Genomic DNA, 25,429 nt, shown 5'->3' with positions numbered 1-25,429 from the left:
CTCTCCCGCCAAACTGTCATCAAGGAAATGATGCCTCCACTGTGCTGTTGAACAAGGGTGGGTAGGTGACATGATCTCCCACTTCCCAGATACTTTAAGAAGGAAAAAAAATGTTGAATTGCAGGCTAAAATGCACTTTGAAATTCAAAAAGCTGGAACAACTCCTTTAGTTCAAAGGGAAAGATATTGTTGTGAGGAATGAAAATGCTAAAAAGGAATTATCACATTGCACAGCCTCATCTAGAAGCTCAAGGATTGTTAAAGTTAATTTGGTCAGAATAAAAACAAAAAACACATGATACAAGGACATTTTTTCCCTAAAAAAAATGGTCCAAAGACCTTTTTTTAGGTATTACTATGAAATTATATAATCTGCTTAGTCCTTTGGATTACAATGTAATGTTCTTGATACGTTTTAACAGATTAACCTTGCCTTTTACTCCTTCAAAGTTAGTTCTACTGTTTTAAATTTTCTTTTAGATATCTTATTTTCAAAGGCCAGAGATGAAAAAAGTTCCTGGGGGATGCTCTCCATGTAGCCTATTACATGAGACCTGCATGGAACCATTTCAGTCTTTACCACGGGCATTTCTCTTATCAGTTAAATTGCTTTAGGTTCCTGCATGCTGAAGAAAAAGCATTCAGCAAGCTTCTTTAATGTTTTCATTAGCTACACTACTGATCAGATCACTGATTTCATTGGGAAGCTGCCATTTTTACGTCAGCACTTAGAGCTGTCACTGTTGCAAACAGGGCTGTACACATCTGCTAAAGGTCTGAACTAGCGGGAGCACAGGGCTACCTCAGGCCTTCAGCAGAAGTTTTAGGAATCCCAGTCAAATGCACGCTGAAACAGAGGGAAGTGTGCAACCAAGGGACCAGTTCCTGCTTTGCTTCCTTGTGTGTTCAGAATAAGCTGATTTTCACCTGCCTTGTAAATAAAATCGCTTGCATTCTTTTTTTTTTTTTTGTCATTTCACTACTAAGGAGTAGATTTGTATTTAAAGTTCTAGCCTACATAAAGTTGGTGCTTGAGACTAAGAAAAAAACCCGAAACACTGCCAAAATGTCCAACAATGTCGTTATCAAGTTCTTACCTTCTCCTCTGGCAACTTCTTTCTTTGTACTGGTAACTGAACCCAGGGTGAGAGAAGCAGTGGCTTTTTTATCCAGGTATAGTTCTGTGTAAATGAAAATATCTTTCCTTTTCTCCTAAGTAAATTAATACAATGAAGTTGAACTTGTTATTAACCTAAGAAGAAATTCTGCTGTAAAACTGAACATTATTCTAATGTTTGCTTTTTTGCCTTTTTTTTTTTGTTCTGTAAATGTTAATATATAAATAAATGTAAGTTTTGCTTTTAGCAACCATAATTTGCTACAAAAATTTACTAAACATAACACCCGACATCTAAAGAGGAGTGAACTGTTAAGTAAGCTACATATTGTAAGGCTGTAAGAATGTAACAACATAAGGAAAATCCAGCATGCCCAACTGCTTACAAGTCTCTGGACATATTAAATATATATTAAGGTCCTAGAGGGTATTAATCTTCACCAGGGGAGAAAAGGTTGTGTTTGTCTTTACACACATATGAAAATGAGCACACACACATTTATGTTTTCATAATGTTCAGAAATTTAATTATTCTTGCAAAATAAACAACTGCTATTGGCTAACTTTGTTACAAGGTTTTTTTAGTCTGCTTTTTTGTTGCTGTTGTTTTAAACACGTACAGTACTCTTAATGTTAAAATTGCATGTTCCACAAGGTGGGTTGACCTCATGCAAGAGTCTGAGGGAAAGACCATATGCAAAGGAGAGCCCAGAGAGCACCTGTTTCTAAATATGCCCACGCCCTACGCATGTTCAGACTTACACTTTAATGCTTCATCGTAGTTTCATTAACTCACAACTCGCTACGGCTGGACAGAGTGAACTCTGTTATGCCTGTCGAGCTGGTCAAAATAAAATGCATTGACATATAAAAGAAACAGTGAGAGAGAAGCTACATTTAAACATCATTAAAGAAAATGAATGGCTATAATGTCAAATAACGTACAGGTCAGTCCACAACCAAAAGTCTTTTCTATCACTTTAGTTCAACTTTGGTAGCTACTGCTGTTTCTCCTTGTAGGTTCTGAGCTATACAAACATAGTTTCCCACATCTGTGTCTTCAAAATCCTCCACAAGAAGAACACTCTTTGAGATTCTTGTAGTATGGCCAATTCCTCTGTTTATCAGTCTCCAGAAGTTTTGAATAATCACAGGCCTCTCGGACTGTTAACAAAACAAAAACAACCCACCCACATAAAACAGGTGATTCCACTGAGTGTATTTAGTGACACCACCCCATCACCTTGAAGCAAGAGGCTGGAGAGTACAAGCCTGTATCCAGAAGTCAGCGCTAAGTGAGAGAACTGAAGGTGTCTGGCAGCAGCAGCAACATTGCTGCACTAAATAGTGATGTACCAATAAGCTATGCCAAATAAGGATAATGCAATGCCTCTTCCACTCCAAGAACAGGTACTGGGCTTGCCAAAGCTCTGCCTGGAGCCTGTGCCTGAGCTCAGTTTCAGGCCACTTCCTAAAGCTGCATTTGGGTACTTGATCAAATAGGTGAGGTGTCCTGGGGGAGGTGTCAATATAGATGTGTGAGCTCATTTTCAGACTTCAAGTATGTCTCAAAAAGAGGGCAGCAGTGGCATGAGGTAGCTGACTGAGTTTTCATTCTCTTTTAGCACAGTGAATAGCTGTAAGTCACGTGTTGAAAATTAATTCCTCCTCTAGTTTTAGAAAACACTACATCAGGTAACATAAAAACAAACAATAACAATTCTCAAATACTTCTGAGTTAATCTTTACACTCTGCTTTCCAAAATGTGTATGTAACTTCAAAGCCAAAAATACAACTTCCCCACGTTTATGTAAAAAATGCTTTTCGTGGGGTTTTTTTGTTGTTTTGGGGTGGATTTTTTGTTGGTTTTTTTGTTTGTTTGTTTTGTTTGGGTTTTTGCTTTGTTTTGTTTTAGTTATTAAATAAAAGTTTTTTTTTTTTATTTTAAATTCTATAAAGGAGTTCTCTAATGGGCTGGTTATGAGGTCACACCGCCTGGCACCTCAGGAGGTCACAAAATACTGGATAAGAGAAACTGGCCCAGTAATAGACTAAGGCAGTCTATTCTCTTCCAAAATCCAGCAGCTGCTGGTCAGCAGCTTTAAGCACACTGGTTTCTGCTATACCAATAACTGGGATAAAAATTCAAGAGAGGTTTCTGTGTGGAAACCATCTTCCCCTGCCTCATTAATTAATGGATTAACCATTTACCAATATGAATGCTACAAGGCTTAAGCTAAATGTAGCGATGTTAGACACTTATGCAGAGTCAGAGCTACAATCTCACATCCACAAAATGACCAGTACCAAGGCAACTCCCAGTCTTCCTGAAACTTAGAGATGAGTCACAGTGCAGTCAGGGAATGTCTAGGAAGTTGTAGGCATTACCAGCTTTAGGAAAAAAAAAAAATCCTGGCAGTTACAAATGTAATAGAAATTCTTAAACCTTTAAAAGTAGTTAAGCCACTTAGCAAAGCACTACCTCCTTTTCCAAGCCTGAAAATTAAGTGCTACCTACAATCTACAATCCAGTAATACTGCACACTTAATTCAAGTCTAAGTTGCTTCTCAAATATAGCAAGTGGAACTTCCTTGATCCTACAGAAAGTGAAGGTAAAAGCTGTGCAAGGTGGACCCTGTTTGCCTGGTTAGGCTCTTGCTTGTCCATTTTTCCTCAAACTAACTGCCTGCTTTGAAGCCTGTTGCACAGAATCAGATTAAGGGTGGATCCGTATGCATTCACAGCAGGTGAATGAGCAAATGCAATTGTCAGGGAGTGGCAAGGGGAAACAAGAAAAAAAAACTGAGTGGAAAAAGAAGCAGAGGGAGGGGTAGTGACTACAGAGATAAAAGGAAGGTCCCCACAATGCACCATACCTAGGGACAAGCAGGGATTGCTGTGCTGTTTCTGCTCAGGAATTGGGCAGCAGGTGAGACCCAGCTGCTGGGTGGTGTGGGCTGCTACAAAACCATCACTGAGCTCCCAGCACTGAATGTTTCTGCTCAGGAATTGGGCAGCAGGTGAGAGCCCAGCTGCTGGCTGGTGTGGGCTGCTACAAAACCATCACTGAGCTCCCAGCACTGAATGTTTCTGCTCAGGAATTGGGCAGCAGGTGAGAGCCCAGCTGCTGGCTGGTGTGGGCTGCTACAAAACCATCACTGAGCTCCCAGCGCTGAATGTTTCTGCTCAGGAATTGGGCAGCAGGTGAGAGCCCAGCTGCTGGGTGCTGTGGGCTGCTACAAAACCATCACTGAGCTCCCAGCTCTGAAAGCAGAAGCATGAATGGAAACATCCAGTGAGTCTTAAGACAACATCAGTCCTTTTTCTTGCATAAAAGGTCTATATGAGCAGCAACACTGATGGTCCTGTCTCTTCTCCTCCCATCACACCTTTTTGCTTTGCAATATGTGAACATTCCCAATAAATGGTAAGTCTCCAACAAGCATGCAGTGCTTCTACTCTGACATTTACTCGATCCTTTTGCTGGGGCAGAAACCCAAACACAGCTCTCCCCTCCCTACCCCCAGGCACAGCTGGAGCTGAGATGGTTTACCCTAGTGGATAAGCACCGAGGCAGGCCACAGGCCAAAGCCTCTCTCACCCCCGAGGTGGGGGCAGTGAGAGGGTGTAGTCCTCTGTTGACAGTCCGTGTGCCCTGTGCTGCAGGTCCAGTATTCATAGCAAACAGGGGAAATAACCTGCATGCTTTAGCTGTTCACATTCAATCTCTAGAGAGGTGTAAACATGCACATGCCAGCATGCATCAGGTGCAGTAAAACCACTGGGAGCAGCTGGGCCAGTAACAGCCAAAAAAACGGGCTGGGGGCAGCCTGGGAAAGATGCAAAACTAGATAACTAACCAGACACGGTTTTGGAAAGCCAGTCTGGGTCTAGAATGATTAAGAAATGAGCTCCTGAGGGTGGTTCGAGGGAAAAGAGAGGGGACCTTCGGTGATGCTAATCAGATACATCTTATTTTGTGCAAGAAAAGAGACCAGAGATTCACATTGTGTTTCCTGTGGATTCTTTCAAATGAGGCTGGGCAGAAGCAGATTCCGCTTCAGGATGAGCAAACTTAAAAATTCTGTGCTGGGATAATTCATGCACCCAAGCCATGGAGAAAGAAGGGATATCAAATGCAGAGGCATGAGTGGGCCTTGTGGCTTGCCCTAGAACAGCCTCCTGATGCTGGTTGGCTTTGACACCGTCTGAGGCTTTCTTTGGAAATGCTGCCAGAGGCCAAGTATCTCTGGAATAGAAATCTGAAGGAGGAGTGAGCTTTGCTCAATTTGATTTTTACTAACAGGGCTCTCCAGCTTCATCCCTGTGTGACTTCTCAGGGAGATTCTCAGGGAAAGACAGGCTGAAGTTGAAAGGGGATACGCTGCCTCCTCCTGCCAGCATGCCTGAAGTGGCAAGAGCATTCAGAACGCTGCCTTCGTGAAGAGCAACCCGTTCCAGGCAGGGCATACCCCTCCTACCTCTTGCCCTGGATACTGCCACCTGAAGTTCACTTCCACATCTGGCTCCCCGAGGACTGCGCAGACCACACGAACTCTGTCACCGAGGCTGGCTCGACTGGATGACACTGCCATTGTGGTTGAGGGTGGGCCCTTGGGAACTGAGACAGTGTTTAGAAACGGAAAATTAGCTGCTAAACTTAAAGACACTGATAAAACTGAAAGTCAGTTTTTGACCCAGTTTGCTTAATACAACAGGTGTTTTACACCTGCAACTTTCCCCTCCAAACTAGGAAACTTGCTAGAACTTAAACCTGATAAATGTTTTATCACATATACTTTTGATCAAGATTTTAAAACTCTCATTACACTACTTCTTTTACTTTCTAGAAATTACTTTCTTAGTGTCAGCAGAAGAGTCATTTTAAGCACAGAGAAAACTGCACTGTACCTTCCACATATAGTAGGTGATATTTGATGGAAATCTGAGGTGCTCCCTGTGACTCTGCTTTGCAGTAGACAATACCTTTATGATCAGAAGTAGGGTGCGGGAAGACAAAACCCTTCTTTGCATCATAAATAATATCAGTTCCATCTGTTTCAATTTCTTCTGCTGGAAATTCCCTGTGAAGAGTCACTTTTGCTGAAGGAGTAGTAACACGGCATGGGATGACTGCAGGTTTATCTGGGTTCAGGTAGACAATCTCAAAATAACTGGGAGTAGGTACAAAAAGTTCCTCTTTGTCTGTGCAGAAGAGTTGACATAATTACAGAAATAATTACATCTTTGTTTAACAGAAAGAAAAGTACATTGGAAAAGAGAAAATAGCTGTAAGCAACATTTAAAACAAAAAACTTTGGCTTAATTTTAATATGCACACACAAAAGAAAAAAGAACATTGCTTACATTAAAAAACATTAAATTGAAAATAAAAAATGAAGTATTTTTTTAATCTTTAGAAAATCTTTGGAATGTCTTTTAGTAAGCTTCCAAATACTTATCTGGATCCCCTCACTACTGGTAAGATAAGGACTACTAGAAAAAGATACTTTTTGAAGCTACAGACTTTTTATATCTATGCTTCTAGTCAATATGTTTTATTTACTGACCTAAGTAGAAGAAATATTTAGTGCCCTCAGAATCACAGTTAAGGAGTATTTCCATAACTGGCATGCTTCTTGGAAATCTAAATCTGAAACTCCTCTTTCTAGCAACACAAGCATTTACATAATAATTTGACTGAAAAGTTTATTCCAGCCTTTCTAAGGAATGTATCCTAAAAACATTAAGCTCTTCTTTCTCATGGTCCAATTTAACTCCAAAATGTATTGCAAACAATCCTATCTTAACATTCTGTACTTAAACATTTTCTAGCTATGAATGCTTTAGCTCTAATGAAGCATCAAAGGTTGTTTTACTGTTCAGAACGGTTTCCAGAAGAAAAAATGAACTTGATTTCAGCTCTGTTGCACCAAGCAGCCGTAAACTGTGCACAGGCTCTGGGGGACATCACATGCACTTGAAGAGTTTTGCCTCTCAAGATGCTATAATGACTCCTCAGAGAAACTGTGGCCTTACTGAGTTTTTTAAGGCAGTGCAAGAAACTGGAATAAAGTGGCAGAGGGGGAGAGTCCATGGGGTCATCTGAATGCCATGACAAAATGAATCTTCTACACAGATTTATTTTCTTTATCAAGACACATTTTTAAGAATGAAAACATTTTTTATTCATTTTGTAGAAAATCCTCAGAAAGTGTGTTGTAAGGTATGTGCTTTTGGATAATGCATTATCCATTTCTTTGGGTATTTTGCATAATCTATAAGGAAAATGGACTCAAAAATCACACTAAGCAAGTAATTTTCTGCTCACCAGCACAGTCTTCCTTAACATCCACTAAAAATAAATGAAAACTTGTGGCAGTAAAATCTCAACAGTGAAATTACTGATTTAGCTTTATTCCAGTCTTACCAGCAAATACATTTCCATTAATAATCCCCCAGTGCGTTAATTACCTGTGAAAAAGATGTATGTTGACCCTGTTTTAGTCTCATCCTTCCTGCATTTGTTACCACTGCACAGCTGAAGCCAGCAGCTGTATTCACCTGTGTCTGCTGCAGTGGAGTTTGCGAGGACCAGCTGACTATACCTGTCAAGCTGCTTTATGCTGTACAAAATAAAAACAAAAGACAAAGACAAGCACAGATGTATTTCCTTGTATATTTCTGTCAGCTCATTTCCACTTTTGATTTTTTTATTCCTCCTCTGAAATTTTACTTTCTGACCTCTGTTGTAACTTCACCTTTTGCTCCAGCAGAGACTGTTTACATGAGCACTTTTACTGATTTTAACTACATACAAGAGCTTGCAAGCTTTTGTCTTGTACAGCTCATTGCTGGATTCCTTCAAGTCTCCGTTTTGAAACTGGGCTGTGACTGTTCTAGGCCATATGTTCATCTATGTTTTGTCCTAGTTTGTCCAAGTATCGCTCTTTCCTTCATTCTACAAGTCAACCCACATGCATCTCAGTCCTTTTTCAATACTGTACCACTGCTTCAATAAAATCTAACAAATATAACTGATTGACAAGAAGTTAGTAGCAGGTATTCTACTGAGAGTTTGTTTAATAATTTCTGCCTCTTTCAGTGTGAATGCTTTACCAATTTTTAACATACCGGTCCAAGTTTCCACTTGCAAAGAGCTGCTGCCTCAGCTTGCATATGTCCTGCAATTGAAGTCATTTTCCATCAGCTTCTCCTGTGGTCTAAGTCACCTCACTGGAGTTTCTTCCACATGCCTTGGCTATTTTAGAGCACGACCCTGAGAACTACTGGAGATGTACTGGCAGTGCCATCACATAACTACACAAAATTCAGCCTGTGTGATTATTTCAGACTTGATGTGCTTTTATTTTTTTCCTTCTCCTGAATTTCCCAGGCATCTCTCTCAGTAGATTGACATTTGTAAATATGCAAGTATTTATAAATATGTACACATGTACATAGATACAATTATTCTAAGAGGCAAAGGTCCTGCCTTATGAAATACAGAAGCTACAGTCTCATCTTGTTCTTTTTTAATATATTTTAAGGCTTATTTTCCTGGCTCTTTCTGGCAGACAGATGGTGGTATGGTTGGCAGTCTGCTGGGTTGACTTTTGATGGATTGCAAAAGCAATGGCCCAAAAGTACCAGTTCTCAGGGAATCCTGTTAGCAGAGCCACATGACTCTGCTGCTGCTCCAGACCTTTAAAATCTTCTTTTCAACTTGCTGCCTCTCATGGCAGTGGATCTAGGTCATGAAAGATTCCCTCTTTCCTTTGCAAGACACTGAGTTACAAGTCAAGTCAGGAATGATTTTTCCAAGTTCAGGTATTTGATAATGAATTTCTTTCTACTGTTTTAAAAGGGATTTGGACAAATACACAGGTTGCATGAAGTCTGAACAGCTCTCATACTCATTCAACCATGGGTTTTTTTAATATTCATTACCCTCCTAATTTTTACTAATGTGGCAGTTATTCTGTAAGGCACATACCCGACTGAATAATTTCTTTCTGGGATTAGCATATTTGAAGAAATTTTTATCCTTTTTTAAGAGTTTTGCTTAACTCTCCATTGCAGGCAGAAGAACTGTTTAAACAGAGGCCACCACTTCAGCTGCATGTGCTTCCCAGAAGTTCTGGCTCCCCAGATGCTCTGCTAGCAGTTTGCACAATTGCCAGCAGTCACAAGCAGCAGTTCACACAACCCAATATCCAGCCAGGCCAGCAGCTTAGAGATGAAAAGCACACCAAACCACACCTCAAACAGAGACAAGTACTAAATGTCTACAATACAGAGAAATCATTATGCCAGAATTCTTTGGCCTCCAATCATTCATGCAGACACTGAGCTATAGCTTGAAATCCCAACAGATAGCAAAATAAGGTCAGAGTTAATTAATTATTGCACAGTGTGTTCTTAACTGTGAACAAGCTATTCAGTAATAACCTAGCAAGGTAGTCATCCACAAACATGCAATAACAAAACCTGGCATCTGAGAGTGCAAGTGGTGAAACTTGAGACATGACCATATTAAGCAGACAAAACCAGCCATATAAAATAAAGTATAAATGGTAAATCCTGCAGCTAACCAATATTTCCAGGGTAACTTACAATTTCATTAGTGTTTCATTAGTATTTTAGATGCTGGAAAATCTGACCCAGAAGCCAAAACTCTGTTGTATTGTAGACGTCACAAAGTAAAAATGTTGTATATACAAACATTACCAGACTGTTTAAAGAAACTAGAAACTTAGCCCAAAATCTTATTCCATACATTCATCTTATTAAACTTTATTTAAAGTTCAGAAGATTTTTGCCAGAAAATTATGCCACATTTAGAAGCTAAAATATATATTTATATAAAGAAAAATATATAAAGAGAATGTAAATAGCATCACTCAAAGAGCACCTACCAAACTCCTCTCAAGTAGCTGCATTCATACGGACAAAAGACAGCTTATCTCAAATACACACTCACTAGGACAGGAACATAACATCTCGCTGTTTTACACAAGAAAAAACCCCTTAGCTTTCAAACTTCAAAGCACAAGCAGCAAAGTCAAATTCAGTGATACACATGAGCACAACTGACATCCCACTAAGCCTGCGGGATGCAATCACTGCGTTCAGTGAAAGCAGTCTAATTTCAGTCTAATTCTGGCCCCCACCACACCCAGTTTCCTCAATATTTGAGAGTGCTCCTGTCCAGACACCCTCCTCTCACACAAATGTACACATGATGCATGTCCAGCTGTTTGCCCCAGCTTCTTCCATCAGAGCAGCCCCATTTCATGTCACTTTACTTATCAGATGAAGTCAAATGCAGCTAGTCTTCAGCAGGGGAGACCCACGCTCCCAGGCAGCACAGACACTGTGTGAAGTCAGAGCAGTTTCTGCTATAAAGCTTTAGTAAAGGGAAAATGCACCTGCCCTTATTTTTATTTTCATCCCTCTCTTATGCTGTAGATCCAGTTTCTGGGTGAGCCTCCAGTCATTAATTTGTTATTCACAGTCTTACAAAACAGCATTCCAGCCCTTCCATACTCCTCTGACTGTTAACACCACCAATGTTTTTGTCCAGTTGGCCAGAGCACAAAATTTTCAGACAAAAAGCATTTAAGTGCTGCACAAAGCAAGAGAGCATTGCAGACAACAGGCTAGTCCTGAAGCAAGCTTGTGTGTCCTTAAGCTGGGAACCACGTTTGCATGATTTGAGCTTTCTGTCAGTGTATGACAGTCTCTAAAGAGAACTGAATTGTTTCAGTGTGCACTGTTGTGTACTCCATTTAGAGCAGTGGAAAGGCAGAATTTCTGTTCCATCTCAGCAAGAAGCAGCCAAAGAGTCCTCCTCCTCCTCCTTTCACTCGGCATCTCTCACTCTCTCAGATATGATAATTTTAGCACACGTAACAGCCCCAGACCTATTAAAAACCCAGACTCTCTAGGACAGCAAGTAAACTATTTTATTTACCAGGTTGTAGAGTACAACTACAAGGACAAATTCAATAAAATCACAGCCACTAATACTACAGAAATGGCTTTCCTAATTAAAATCTTCCTCTTTAGAAAAGGCACATTGTCCCTCAGGTTACTGCATTCTCCTTCCTTACCATATGGGTGAGTTAAAAATGCAGTAAGCATAGCATGGAGGTAAAACATCTGGTTTTTATGTCTACTTCTTTTTGCAACCACCCCTAGAAAATGCATGACATTGATGCTAAATTTAACTAGTTGCAAGCCAAAATGCCAGAGTAGTTGAATTTGCACATTCTATTATTTAAGGGAAAAGAACTGGATGCCTGAGCATCTGTTGCTATGAACAGAAAAACTGTAGTCATTAGTGCCCAGCAACTGCAGGGATCTCATCACCAGTGTCTCTCTTCCTTTTCACTTTTCCTCTGGCATACCAACCCACTCCATTTTCCATTACCTCCTCTGGGCCCCATCACGTGCCCCTGCTGCTGCCATCAATTCTGCATGTGCCCCAAACTCCAGCAAGACCCACATGGAAATCTAAAGTAAAAAAGGCCCAGCTCAGTTAATTAGCTTGGGTTTTGCCCCACACCTCACTAACTGGTAATGAGGGGCTTATCTTATTCTTGGTCTTTAAGTACTCAAAAAATGTTAGAAGATACTGGACATATATCTACCTAGATGATTAAACAATTTCTGCTGTAGGCTATTAATTGCTAATAATTTTTTCTGAATCTCCTCCCTCTGCCCTACATTCATCATTTTGTTTTAAAACAATGAAGGTAATGTATTAACAAAAATTTTTAAATTGCCTGTTGCAGTTGATGCTTGGTGCATGGTCTTGCATATGCCATGAGGAAGATCTAAGCACCTCTTGAAAGATCATAGCTTTGCTGACCTTTTCTGGTGCCAGCTGAGCTAAGTAACATGGCACCTCTATGGTACTTCCAGGCAAACTCCAGCCAACCTTTCTGAAACCACACAGCACAAATTTCTAATTGCACATTCTACAGAGAAGACTTTGTTTCATAGGCACCTATTAGCACTACAGCAAAGACCTTGAGATAATTACCAAAGCCATGCTAAAAACTTGATGAAAATGTAACTGCACAGGATTCTGTGGTCAATGTCTCCATAAATTATTACTAGTCTGTGACTGAAATCTGCTTCCAATCTATGTTTTCAATTTCTCTATTTAATTTGAGGATCTTCTGCTTGCATTCAAAACTGATGATTTAGTCAAACACAACCTCACTGCTTGAACAACTAATTTCAAAAGCAATGACCATTATTTTTTAATACAGATCCTTAAGTATATGCCTTACATACATCTAAAAGAAAATAAATACTTAGGCAAGTTACATCCAGCCAGTCAAAATGTTTTAAAGCACTTATTTTGTGTGGCGTAACTAACTTTTGTTGTATGGTTAAATTACTACTGTGAACTTGACCGAGTACAGAAATGTAAATTGCTGAGGCAACAGGATCCCAAACTACTTCAAACAGTAAAACAGAAAATTACACAATCATGACATACATATCTTTTTTATGTTTTCCCAAACTATCTCAATTTCTTGTATTTTGCCCCGCATGCATCAACAGAGAACACCTAGTTTTGCACGAGAGGAATAGACTGCCAAACAACCAATTAAGAAGTATTCAAATTCCTCTACAAAAACCCTGACTGCTTGCCCTGCCCTCTTCAATGCCAGATTCTGACACTCTACAGGACCAAACCACACCAGCAACCGATTTGCAAATGCACAAAACATTAAGATAGACTCGAGAATGACCACCACCACCACCACATAAAGACACTCTCCCTGTTGGTTTGCTCATTCAGCTCTGGCTTGCTGGGAGGCCAGGTCTGTACTGCAGCATATAAACGCCACCTGCTGAAAGCAAGCTGGGTAGAACAGCATTCCTTGAAAAAGAATGAGCAGTAGCAGGTTAAAGAGGCCACAGATACTGCTGTGATAAGCCCACAGCAGGAACCAGCTCACTGCTGTAACTTACTGTGGCAGAAGCTTCGCTCTCAGGGTCATCCTTGAGCCCCTCAGCCAGCAAGGGACAAGCAAATCAGTGCACAGAGAACTGGCTCATGAATTACTGGAGGATGTGCAAGAGATCCCAGTGGGTAACTGCCACTCATCAAGACTCCCCTTGGAAAAGAGAAGTGGAAAGAAGAAGAATGTATCTGCCAAACTAATAAACTGGGAGTGATTTTAAGGTAACAGCACACCTGTAAATAAGTGAATAGATCACTGAGATTCAGATAACCTGAGTTACTCAGAGAGAGCACACACACTTGTACTTAATTTAGGAACAATAGCACAAGAGCTGACATCTTGACTCCTACCTCCGTGCCCTTCTCATCTAATAATCCAAGAAAAGCTCCTAACAGTTCTTTCTTTGAGTATCACTCACAGTGCTTCATGGTCTCCATAAAACAGCCGGTGAAAACAAACACTCCTCAGAATGCCATCCTTAAGCTCTCAGAGCAACAGAGTTGGTAGTGAGCACCTGACATCCACACACATATTTTGAGAGTTTTATTTTGGACCAACCCTAACATGGTTCCCTGTTTGTGGCTGGAGCACAATGGTGAACATCATCTTCATTTTACATTCGTCTGAAGGAAAAAGAGCTCACATGCTGTAAGACTATCCCACAGTGCACATCACCAGTCAGTAACTGCTGATGACTAGAAGTTTCTCATCTTTTTTGCAGACACTAAAAACTGTTAGATAGAACATCGTGACCGTAAAAATGTAAACAAACAAAAACACCAGCGGTGCTGAACACAGAAAAAACAGTTCTGGATTTTTCCTGTAAAAAATGAAAAATAGCTTACCTGAGTCTGGAGTCTTTAAAGGTGTCTAAATAAGAAGGATAGCTCCAAGTAACATTACTCCCCTTACATCGCAGCTCTAGGCTTTGTCCTGCAGCCAGGCTTAAGGTGGCAGCTAGTTTCTGAAAGTGTCCTTTATCCATCACCTGTGTCAGTATGGACTGGGACTTCAAAGAGGAATCCACAGACTCTCTCTCCTTCATTTTGGGATTCTTAGGTTTCACTTTCTTGTTAACAGGCTTAATTTTGTTTTCTCCAGGTTCTTTGGGACGCTTACTTTTCGCAGGCTGTCCAATAACTGGTAAAATAAAGAAGGCAATGTTACTGCCTTTATATAGTCTTTTTGGGGGGGGGAAATCTTCTTTATTATCCCAGAGAATAACTGAAGTTTTGTTCTTCCTAGAAAAGATGCATAAAACTTAGTAAGAGTTAATTTCCTTAAGTTTCTGAAGTCTGCCACGGCCCATTTTCCTGGGGAAAAACAAAACAAAACAAAACAAAACAAAAAACAACAAAAAAAAAAAAAAAACCACCAAAAAAACCAAAGAGATTTCCAAAACACACAGAAAATCTATACTTACATAAACAGAGGTATGCAAGGTATGAAAACATTACAAATGATAAGGGAAAGAAATACAGCACTTCTATCTGCAGCCACTTTTGTCATTTCCACCTCCTGGCACTGCCATGCAGCACTGAATGCTACAAAAGCTCTCCACGTTCATGTCATGTGCCCATCACTTCTGCATGACCTCTTCTCACACCACACTTCCATAAGGGACACATGAAAAACTCACAAGTGTAGAACTTCATGACAATTCGTAAAATACTAATGGTGATGCAGGTTTCTTAGTTTATGGTAATTATTGAAATGCAAGTGATACTTCAGTCACTTGAAGGTGACTTCCTTAAGTTGTCACTTGTCCATAACAACCATTTATTTTGACAGTCCAGATGAGGACAGAATCTTATTTAGAGACAAAAAATAAGAGATTTCATTACCTCCTAGAGACAACGGGGATGCCCAGTTGCCTTAACAAACAAAGGAAACAGAAAGAAAAAGTGAGGTGTCTCAAATATTGAAAAATAAAATAAAACATTACAACTTTAACTGACATCAGGAAGCACAGTCCTTTTGTGAAACAAACCTAAAACTACTTTTGCCAGACACCAGAAACACCACTAACTGCACCTGACAGCTAATTCTTGTTTTCCACATGGAAACGCTCGGGTATTTCATTGTACAAATCAATCAACAAGCTCCCTCTGCAATGAAAAACTCAGCATGCACATATACTCAGCATAATTAAAACTGGTACAAGCTGCCAGTTCAAACAGCAGGACTTCCAGATTCCTGCCACGGATGGCTCCTGTGACACTCCTCAAACCCCAGCTGGACACCTTGCACTGCGTCAGCTGTGACTTCTCCAAGCCCAGGCTGATGTACAACACATTTCTTTTCAACAACACAGTGCCTTGTGAGCACAAATTTAAAAAAACAAATTTGTAGCATTTTTTCCTTGCATTACATTAAAAAGGCTACAGTGGGTCAGACCAAAATAATTTGCACTGACACCACCTAATGTCAGATGCCAGTCAGGGAAGCAGGCAACCATCTCTGCTCCTTTGATACTACTCTCCTAAGCTTCCAAGAACCTTTAGCTCAAGAAGCCTGTGAACCACAGTTATCATCATTTTATTGTGCTTGGCTAGTTTTGTTTTTGTTTGGTCCTGGGGCTCTTTGGGGCTTTTTAAATTATATTGTCCTTGGATGTTTTCCTTCACTGATTTGTCTGGTCCGTTTTGAAAATTACACAAATTACACATAAATACCAGACATCTTCTAGTTTTTGTATTAAATAAATAAATATCCATGTTTCTCCAACACATATACTTTTACAAAACTTGAGCATTTTTGACTCATTTTCTTTCCAGACTGACAAGTCCTACTCTAATTGTTCCTGTAAAGAATATGCCTCTTAGAACAGTTCAGCTACACCACATTCGTTTGATGGCAAGAACACAAAAGCAGACTGTACACCAGGTTCAAGGTATGCTCAGATCTAGTTGTAAATATTAATGATATCTTCTTTCCTTCATTACTTTTCAAGATAGCAATATTAGGAGCTGACTTTTTTTAAAAATAATCAAGTGTAATTCCAAGATCACTTTCCTAAGAACTACTGGTTAAAAATTCGTAAGTAGAAACCCAACAAGGCATACATGAAATTCGAACAGTTTGTGTTATTTAGCAGCCACCAACATGAAATCTGAAGTCCTATTTTCCCTGCCCAGTCTTTCAAAATTGAAAGATCATTCTACAACTCTTTACTGACAGTTTTCTTTTCTTTTAACAGATACTTAAACATGCTGAAAAGCATGTGCCTTACAAGATCCCTGTTAAATTCAACTGGATAAAAGCAATTCTATCCATACGGCAAAAAGACTAATTCCTACTTTTTATCTCCTACTAGTTATTGTTCCATGAGAGGTCTTCCCTTGTCTCACAGCACATCAGTTCCCAAGGAATCTTTTACAACAGGCTTAATAAAAGCCTTTGGGAATCCAAGTACATCAACCAATTCATCCATGGCCAGTCTTACAAAACGTCCTCAGAGAACCTCAGCAGATCTGAAAAACAAAACTTCTCATGGAAAAAAAAAAAAATTAATGCCAAAGCCGTACTGACTTTTCAGCAATTAATTAGTTCCGTTTACAGAACACAGACATCTGGCTTGTGCCTCTACCTCCTCCAAATATTGTAACATACTGGGATATTCCATTTCCCTGGAAAGGTATAGTTATATGATCTGATATAGTGATATGTAGTGATATCACAATCAATTCAGTTGGAAAAGACCTCTGAGATCATTGAGTCCAACCTCTGACCAAAACCCACAATGTCTATTAGGCCATGGCACTAAATGCCATCCAGAATGTCCTTAAACACCTTCAGGGACAGTGATTCCATCACCTCCACTGGCAGTTCATCCCAGTGTCTAATCACATCTGCTGTGAAGAAGTTTCTCCTGATGTCCAACCCGAACCTCCCTTGGCCCAGTCTGAGGCTCTGTCCTCTCGTCCTGTCACTTGCTGTCTGGGAGAACACGCCAAACTCCACCTTGCTACCGCTTTTTTTCAGGTAGTTGTAGAGAGTGACAAAGTCATCACTGAGCCTCCTTTTCTCCAGGCTAAACAACCCCAGCTCCCTCAGCCACTCCTCATAGGACCTACCCTCCAGACCCTTCACCAGCTTCATTGCCCTTCCCTGGAAGAAGATGTAAAGTTATGACAAGTTATGCACCTAGGTTAAGGCTTCACCAATTTCAGATTCAAATTTCTTTTACACCTCAGGTGTATATCATAAAATCTTGGCACTTAAACAGTTTCTGTTGCTAATTTTCTCTCTCACTGATTCTTCTGGCATTTTAATGAGACGTCCTCTAATGATTCTCCGCATAGAGAAAAACTCAGAGTCTGCTCTTTCAGTGCTTCGTAGGATACTGCACTCTAAGTTTCTTCTATGCTTAGCATGTCACCATTTGCTATTAAAACCTCTCTAAGCAGCTCCACAGTGAACATGGGTGTTTACAGATAAATTTTTCTATTTCACTTTCTATAGATACTCTTTCTTATCCCCCATTCCTACCAGCCATAAAAATTCTGCAGCCACGTCTCCCCGCCCCATCATGGCACCATCATCACCACTTACATCAGAAGAAGTAAAAGGATTGATGGCTGATTTTATCCTTTTGTAAGCTGTTTCTCAAACTCTTTTTGTCTGCTTTATTCTGGTTTTTATATTTAACCCACATGTGAATTAGGAGCCTCCTTCTCTTATGTAATTCCCCCTTCCAAAATAAAACACATCAGTGGTTTCTTTGTCTTTTAGTATTCCAGCAAGAATATCAGAACTACAGTCTGGCCCTTCCACAACAACATCTGAATCCAATTACTTGAGTACTGCTCCAGAGCGAGTCAAGAATTGCTGCTTTTCTGAGGGGCTCTCTGCATAGCAGCTCTAAGTCATTATTTGTGGCATCTAAACAATTGCATTCTGCACCACACCTCAATGTGTGCGACCCAGCCCATGTGAGAGGAAGTTACTCTTCCTTTTGCTTTTCTATCCAGTCCTTGCTGCCCCTCTGATTTTCCGTAGCAGAGCAGTTATTACACATTGGGTGGTCAGTTACCGGGTTGGTTCTTCTCCACAGGGCTGGTATTTCAGTCCCGATGACTTTTACCATCAAAACCCACCAGGGAACAGATTTAACACTGAAGCTTTCTTCAACACATACCGCCACTTCGCCCTTGGGTAAGCTATTCCATCTTAGTGGAATTCCGTCACACTACTGTGCCCTAGTTCGGGGAGGTTCCTCTGACAGGCCTCACATGCCTTTTGAATAAGCATTCCCATTTCAAATTGGCCATTCCAGTTCCGTGTTGAACTTTCCAGATTACTCTGTAGCAGCACACAAGTTTGGGTTCCGTCATCCTTTTTCTTTTTTTTTCCCCCCCCATCAAACCCTACTGAAATTTGTTCAAACTACTCTTTGACATTTCCTCTACTTTTTGCCAATCTTGATCCTGACATTATTTCAAAGGCACGTGGACCCTGCAACCTCACCCCTAGGAAATGCTTCATCCCACACTGTGTGCTCTGCCACATCTGAGACTCTGCCTTTAAGAAACTGTTACAGACTCCACTATGAAAGCTTTTCAATTTTAAGTGCCAGAAGCCTGGTTTTGATTTTCTCAAGATTAAGTTTCTTCTCTCCACACAAGCTCCCTCTGTTTCATGTTTCTGCAGCTCAGCGAGTCTGAACACTTTCCTCCTACACCACGCTCCCAGCTGCTCAGTGAGAGCCTTGTCTGCCTGACCTTGTATTTCCCTGCAGGTGACAGCAGGGGCATTTCAGGAAACACATCAGATGAGCTTTTATCTTCCTGCACTGAAAACCTGGCTCTGCCTCTGCTGCACCTCAGAAAGGTGAGTTTCCAAGCAAGCTGTGTCCATGCTCCTTCCCAACACTTCCTTGTGAGTCTGCCCAGATTATCTACTGACAGCACCACTTCTGCACCTCACAATCCTGTCTCCTGTCTTAGCTGAATTAAGTCTTTCTATGCCAGGTAAGGAAATTAACTGCTACAGTACCACCCAAGGTAAAGAGGACACACAGTCAAATCCCTCCAGGAACACAGAAACCATCACCAAAATCCTCCATTTCCTTACTCAATCTGCAAGACTTTTCCAAGAAAGGGATCAACGTCAACTAGCCCATTTATGTAAGCACATGAATATGCCACGTTTGGGATATTTCACTGTCTCACTAGAATTATGCACTGAGCCCTCACTGTTTTAATAACATTGCACTGCCTAATGTTGCACTGCTTTAGTGCAACGGCATTTCTTATTATATATAAAAATATAATAAAATTAAGACTTAGAAAAATATTAATTGAGAAAATGCCTCATTCCTATCACTAATCAGCTCCTAAAGTCAGTTCTAAGAGGCACTGCACTAATTTCAGTTGCAACAGTACATTCGGGGTCCCCAGTAACTCATCATGCCAAAGTAGGAGACTACGCATCCCTACGCCACAGAAATATATCATGCAGCCCTTTCGGTCTTGGTTCACAGTATTTGTCTTCCCCCATCCTTTAATGTCTGCCCCTTGTTCTCACAAATGTCAGACACACAATTTCAAAATGGGTGTTAGTTATATAATCCTAAACAGCATTTGCTTTTTATTTGAAACACCACCTATATGTGTTGCATCCCAGGTTTGGGTTCACATAATAGGTTTTTTCTTTGTTAGTTTTCCAGTTCTTTGTACCCTCGTCCATCCCCCGGGTTTTCCCCTACTCCTGTGGTTTCCGTGCCCGTCTCCCCGTTCTCGCGGTCCCACTCACCCCAAAGTCTCGTGTCCGCCCCTGCCGTGTTCCCACTGGTCGCTGTAGTACACGTCATCACCGCGATGTCTGTACCCACTGGGCGGGAGGGCTCCCCGTCCGCCCTGTCCCTTCCCTATTTGATCCCACTCCTCGGCATGCTCGAGGCCATTTGTGTCCGTGCGAAGCTGGGAGCGGCTGCAGCCTTTCCATCGCAGCTCTCGCAGCCAATAAAGCATCCAGCCGCCACGCGGACGGATTTGGACGAATTCCCTGCCTCTTTGTTTCTTCCCTCGCGCCGACGGCAAAGCGCGGCCAACAGCCCACCCCGGAGCGCGACAGCAAAAGCGCCCGGAAACTGCGGCGAGCACCGGCCCCGACGAAAAGCTGAGAAGCCCAAGCCGGGCATTCGGGAGCTGACCGGGGCAGACAAAAGTAAAGAGCAGCCGCGTATATGCACATGCGCATTCCACTGATCGCACAGCTGCGCAGGCGATGACTCCAGAAGGCCCCTGTCTCCAAGCGTCAGCCTGGGGAACCTGGGAAGCAGTGTGTGAGCCTGGTCGCCCACAAGCACAAAGGAGTCATGCTGCCTGTCCACCTGACACACCCATCCAACAAGGCAGCCCCCATGCTACATCTTGGTACCATCAGAGACCGAAAACTCTCTCAATTTATACTGATTAATTCTTCCTTGAGGTGGAAATAAATTAAGTGTGAGGTTACCATACATTTAAAAAATAAATTAAAAAATACAAATAAAAAATAATTCAAGTGTGAGATTAACATAAAGTATAATTAACCAGCAGGATTACTATATGAGGAAAGAGTCTTAAGTGATTACAAGTAATGTAGCAGAACAAGTTGGGCGCATCTCATCATTTGTGATAGTTCGAACAGAAAGTTAATCATCCAAACACAGAGCCAATCTGGAGGGACATATTTCATTAGTTCATAAATTAATACAAGATAAATTAGGAAGACTATTTTGAAATTACAATTCCTACATTAGGATTTCTACATTTAGCTTTAGACAAGAAGCTTTTATTACTTTCTCCCATTACTTTCTCCCATTGCTAAGCTTCTGGATGGCAGAGCTGGAACTCATTTCTTATTCTGTGTTTTTATTGTCTGCCTCTCAAATAGAAAACGCTTTTCTTGATGTGGCATACCCACAGACCAGATCTTTCAGTAGAAATCCTTTCCCACACCACTCTGATCCAAAGTGCAATTCCTCTGCATGTAGCTGTGAGAAAAACTAGGCTGGAAAAGGCTTCTGCAATTCCTTTCCCATCTCTGTTCAGCTGCTCTGAGCCATGTCCAGTTGAGCTCTGACTTTCCCAGAGGCTGGAGACTCTAGAGCCTCCTCTACAAATTCGCTCTATGTTTAACAGCTCTTAGGGTGGAGGATTTTTTAGGTTCTTATGAGAATGTTTTCCTTATGACCTACTGAAGTACTTGTGGTAACTGCCTCTCACCTAAGAGCCCGCCTCCTATTTCTTTACAAACCCTCCCATGGGCTATACAGGCCTTGATTCCCAAGCCTGTCCACGGTGAAAAACAATGGAATTACTTTTTTGTTGTTTCTTCCGAAGAAGTATTAATAAGTTAATTGACATTTTGCAATGGGAAAGAGCCTCCCTCTTAGTTAAAAGTCCACTTAAGTCAAGAATTAGTTACCAATGTCCCTTCCCCACCACGACTTTCTCACAGCCTGAAGCGGCTGTGAGAAAAAAGTCACGAGAACTTTTCTCATGACTTTACTCAAGTTACGAGTAAAGTTCGATGCTCTCAATCAAACAACGATGCAGAAATACTAAATTTTTTTTTGGCTGTTTTCTAAATCCGGGCGCCACGTCCAATGCTGTGCTACGTCCAGCAGTGCCACCTCCTCGGGCGCCACGTGGGACCGGACGCGGACTGAAGCGTTCTACCCCGGGAGAGCGGGGGCAGGAGCCGCCGGGGCCGCCGCGAACGCCTCTCCCCAGAACCCGAACCACCTTTTCGCCTGAAGGCTTCGGCGACCGGCTGGCCGCACACGACGCCAGCAACCCGCCTCGCCTTCGCCTCTGCCCGGCGGGACGGGAGCCCCACCGCCGCCGCCCCCTCCCGTGATGGTTCCCGCTCCCGTCCCGGGCACGGTCGGGCTGGCGGGTACGGCTGGGAAGAGGGAAGCCGGCGGCGGCTTTGCCGGCGGCGCCTCGCGAAGCGGGGGGGCCCGTCGGGGCGGCGGCTCACCGTGAGGCAGCGCTTCCTGCAGCAGCAGCAGGCTGAGGAGCACCCAGAGCCGCATGGCGGGACAGGCCCGGGAGCGGCCCGGGCGCGGCGGCGGCGGCGGCGGCGGGGCGGGCGCGGCGCGGGCCGGCCCCGGGGCGCCTCGGCGGGGAGGGGCCGGGGCCGGGGCCGGGGCCGGGGCCGGGGCCGGGGCCGGGGCCGGGGCCGGGGCGCTCCCGCCAGCGCCCGCCCTTCCTCGCTGGAGACCGCGTGTGCGGAGCGGAGCTGCTGCCGCAGTACGCTCGGGGACGGCTGTTGTTGGAGCAGCTGGTCGCTGCCAGCTGCCCCGCGGCGTACGGGGCTCTGCAGCCGCCCGGCTGTTTGTTGCTCGGCGGAGCAGCGGGAGCCGCACGGGCTGTATCGCCGGTGCCCCCGGGGGTAGGGCACTGAGCAGCGCTGGCCGCTGACAGCAAAAGCATCTTTTTCGCGTCAAAGTGCTGCGCTCGTACCGGCGTGCCACACCGAAAGCTGGCTCACAGTGGGAGAGAGAGGCAGTCCCTCTCTGGACGCGGGGGAAGCACGCTGAGACGGCGCACGTGTCTCTGCTGCTCGCAGAGAGACGAAGACGGCAAACTTGATGTCTGCCGCCGTGTGTGGTTCTGCTCACAGTGAGCTGTGAAAAGCCATTCCTTGAAATCTGAGCGTTTCCTTGCGGGATGTGAAAAATGCATATTTTACGATTGGCTTTTCGCAAATATTAAATTGAATACTATATGTGTTATGTTATATTGATTAGAAGTGCTGTATTAACATTTTAATAGTATGGTAAATGTAGTTTTGTAGTTAAAATAGAACCTATGTATGTGGGTTTTTTTTTTACTAGCTCAAGCAAGAGATGAGATAATGAAGAAACTCTTCACACAGAGATGACAATGATGGGAGCCCATAAAGAATTACTGCCTCCTTATCGGAAAAGACAAACATTCTTCCACCTTCTCTCCGTCTTTATGGAACCACCAGCATTAAGGGGAAGAAGTTGACAAAAACCAGAAAAGTTCTTAATTTGCAAGGAATTTATGCATCATGTATGAGATGTATGAATATGCAACAGGCTACTGCTTTTAAAGATTATTCCTTTGTTCACAAGGCATGCTTATCGGGCTTAAGTGCCCGAGAGCATCCGGACGTCCGTAATTCTTTGCTTTTCATTGTCTTGTAATTGTCCTAACTCTAAATTTTCATTACTTTAATTGTATTACTATTTTTATAACCATTTTATTATTATTAAACTTTTAAAATTTAAAAAAAACCAAGTGATTGGCGTTTATAACACGGGAGAAACCCTTGTACGGTTTCCTTGTATGGCTGGAGGGGCCACAAAGGTGGGTGCAAGGCAAGGTTGGACTTGAACTGGGGGGGAAGTAATGGCTGTCCCATCAAAGGCAGACCCCAAAGCAGACACAACCGCAGTCCGATGGGAATGAAAATAAATAAAAATTGTGTCCCTGACGACAGCTCCAAGGCCACAGCAGATATGAGAGCAGAGTATTTACAGATTATTTAAAGGAAGCCTGGGCTTCATCTCATCCACACAAAAAGTTAGAAGGTCCATGCACAATGCTCCCCCACGGTCATAAATACACGCACATGCAGAGTTTGGAGACTTGCTTGCCTGACCCTGCTCTGAGACTTCACCCAGGGGCACCTGGTTAGCATAAAGAAACCAGTAGGGCCCAGGAGTGGAGTAGGATGATGAAATTTCATGATCTCTTTTATACTATTATCAGTGTATCACAAACATGTCATCCATTACCTGTAACAAATTTTTAAAAACCGATATTTTTGTTGCTACAAGATATTTAAAAAGTGTTTCCCCCTTGAAACAATTAGAATACCAAGTATATCTCAAAAGGTTATCAGTCTTCGGTTCAAGGTAAATGAAATCTCAGAACTCAGAAAAGTTGTAGAGTATAAACTGCAAATTTGCAGTGGAAATACTCACAACTCCTGCTTATGATGAAGAGTGGGCTTTTTTTCCTCCTGTCATCTGCAAAACTACTGGCTGCAATCCTTAAGTGCCTTCCTAGGTGAAATGTCCCTTTTGCTTTCACACACAGAGTAGGTCAATGATCTAATGGTGTCTGAGCTTCAAGTATTAGTGTATTATGGAAAAGATGGTAATAGCACATGGAAGTAACACTCAAACTGCATTAATTTTAAGACCTATTTAAACTAACATATTCTTTTTTCCTATGTGTACAATGTGTACGATGAAGAATGTTATTTTATGAATTTTGCATGTCCTACTTTACAATGGATATGCATGAAAGATATTTTCATTTATAGCCATCAGAAAAACCTAATATAAACCTTCATGTGAGGACCCCAGTCCTCCACATGAGTAAGCTGACAGATTAAATACATCTTTTCAAGTAATATTTTAAATGTGATGACATGCTTGCAGGATGACTTGTCCTCATTTAAATCAGGGGCCCTATTCCACTGCTTCATGGGACCAAGATTTTCAAGACCAGTCTTAGTGTATCTGTATGTACAGTAAGGTGATTATTACTAACTTGAATACTATTATAAATTCCTTAGAAAGAATTTACCTCAGGAAAAAATACTGTCATAGCCACTTTTAAGTCTGTGAAAAAAGATGATTACTCAAATGTCTTTGCAAACAGCGCCAGATGATCATCTTGCTCTGTCATTTGGGTTCTGTGTCCAGACTATTGGCATCCATTGCCTAGATACAGGCTTTTATTCTCTTGCTACACTCACAGTACTATTCAAAATTGAGGAAGGTTTTGGGGTTGGTTTGTTTGGGGTCTTTTAGGGGTTTGGAGGGAGTTTTTGTAGGATTGGGATGGGGTGGTTGTTGTTAGTGTTGTGGTTAGTTGATTTGGTTTGGGTTTTTTTTTCACAAAAAGGGAACAAGGAGACAACAATGAGTTTATTCATCCAACTCTGTGGTTGGGTGAATACCAGGACAAGGCTTGGTGCTTGAAGCTGAGGGCTACTCACCCACTCTGGAAATCAAACCTAATATCATCTCTGGTTTGGCAGTGTAACACAAAATGCCCAAATCAAAGGCTGTTATTCTCTGTTCCCTCTATACAGTGCATAAAATATTATCATGTTATTTATTTTAAATGTATTATGATTTGTGTAATGTCATGACATTAGATATCTGGCATACTCATGATGTTAAGTTACTATATTATTTTAGTGTTAACTAAAGCTATTGTAGTGGTTAAAGTTACAGCTGCTGTATGAAGGACATACAAGTGATATTCAACTTTATTTAAAAATATGGAACAAATGCACTATTGTTATCCCACAAAGCATGTTTTACAGTAAATGAAGAGCAA

General features: G+C 41.9%; 1 protein-coding gene across 2 annotated transcripts; it reads right to left on the bottom strand.

Moving 5' to 3' along the window:
* Nucleotides 1–1,954: 1,954 nt before the first annotated feature.
* Nucleotides 1,955–22,199, bottom strand: PDGFRL (platelet derived growth factor receptor like). Of its 2 annotated transcripts, none has more exons than XM_068186827.1 (6): nucleotides 22,080–22,199; nucleotides 13,952–14,246; nucleotides 7,594–7,745; nucleotides 6,031–6,324; nucleotides 5,601–5,740; nucleotides 1,955–2,281 (listed from the first exon to the last, which is right to left on the bottom strand). In XM_068186827.1, exons 1-6 carry the CDS (start codon nucleotides 22,132–22,134, stop codon nucleotides 2,093–2,095), a joined length of 1,125 nt encoding a protein of 374 aa, XP_068042928.1. In that variant the 5' UTR covers nucleotides 22,135–22,199; the 3' UTR covers nucleotides 1,955–2,092. The 2 variants fall into 2 exon arrangements, with proteins under 2 accessions (XP_068042928.1, XP_068042929.1); XM_068186828.1 differs by lacking the exon at nucleotides 1,955–2,281 and adding an exon at nucleotides 3,377–3,509.
* Nucleotides 22,200–25,429: the final 3,230 nt, after the last annotated feature.

Source organism: Anomalospiza imberbis, chromosome 4 (genome assembly GCF_031753505.1).
Source record: "Anomalospiza imberbis isolate Cuckoo-Finch-1a 21T00152 chromosome 4, ASM3175350v1, whole genome shotgun sequence".
In the NCBI taxonomy this organism is placed as follows: domain Eukaryota; kingdom Metazoa; phylum Chordata; class Aves; order Passeriformes; family Viduidae; genus Anomalospiza; species Anomalospiza imberbis.
Note: the sequence above shows the minus strand (reverse complement) of the source record. Positions and strands in the feature narration are given on the sequence as shown.

Excerpts from the sequence above, each read along its gene's own strand:
- PDGFRL (XM_068186827.1), bottom strand. The coding sequence starts at position 22,134 with ATGCGGCTCTGGGTGCTCCTCAGCCTGCTGCTGCTGCAGGAAGCGCTG. Across the intron at positions 7,746-13,951 it reads TTTAAAGACTCCAGACTCAG|CATAAAGCAGCTTGACAGGT; the intron begins GTAAGCTATTTT and ends TATTTTGTACAG. Across the intron at positions 5,741-6,030 it reads TCACCTACTATATGTGGAAG|TTCCCAAGGGCCCACCCTCA; the intron begins GTACAGTGCAGT and ends ACACTGTCTCAG.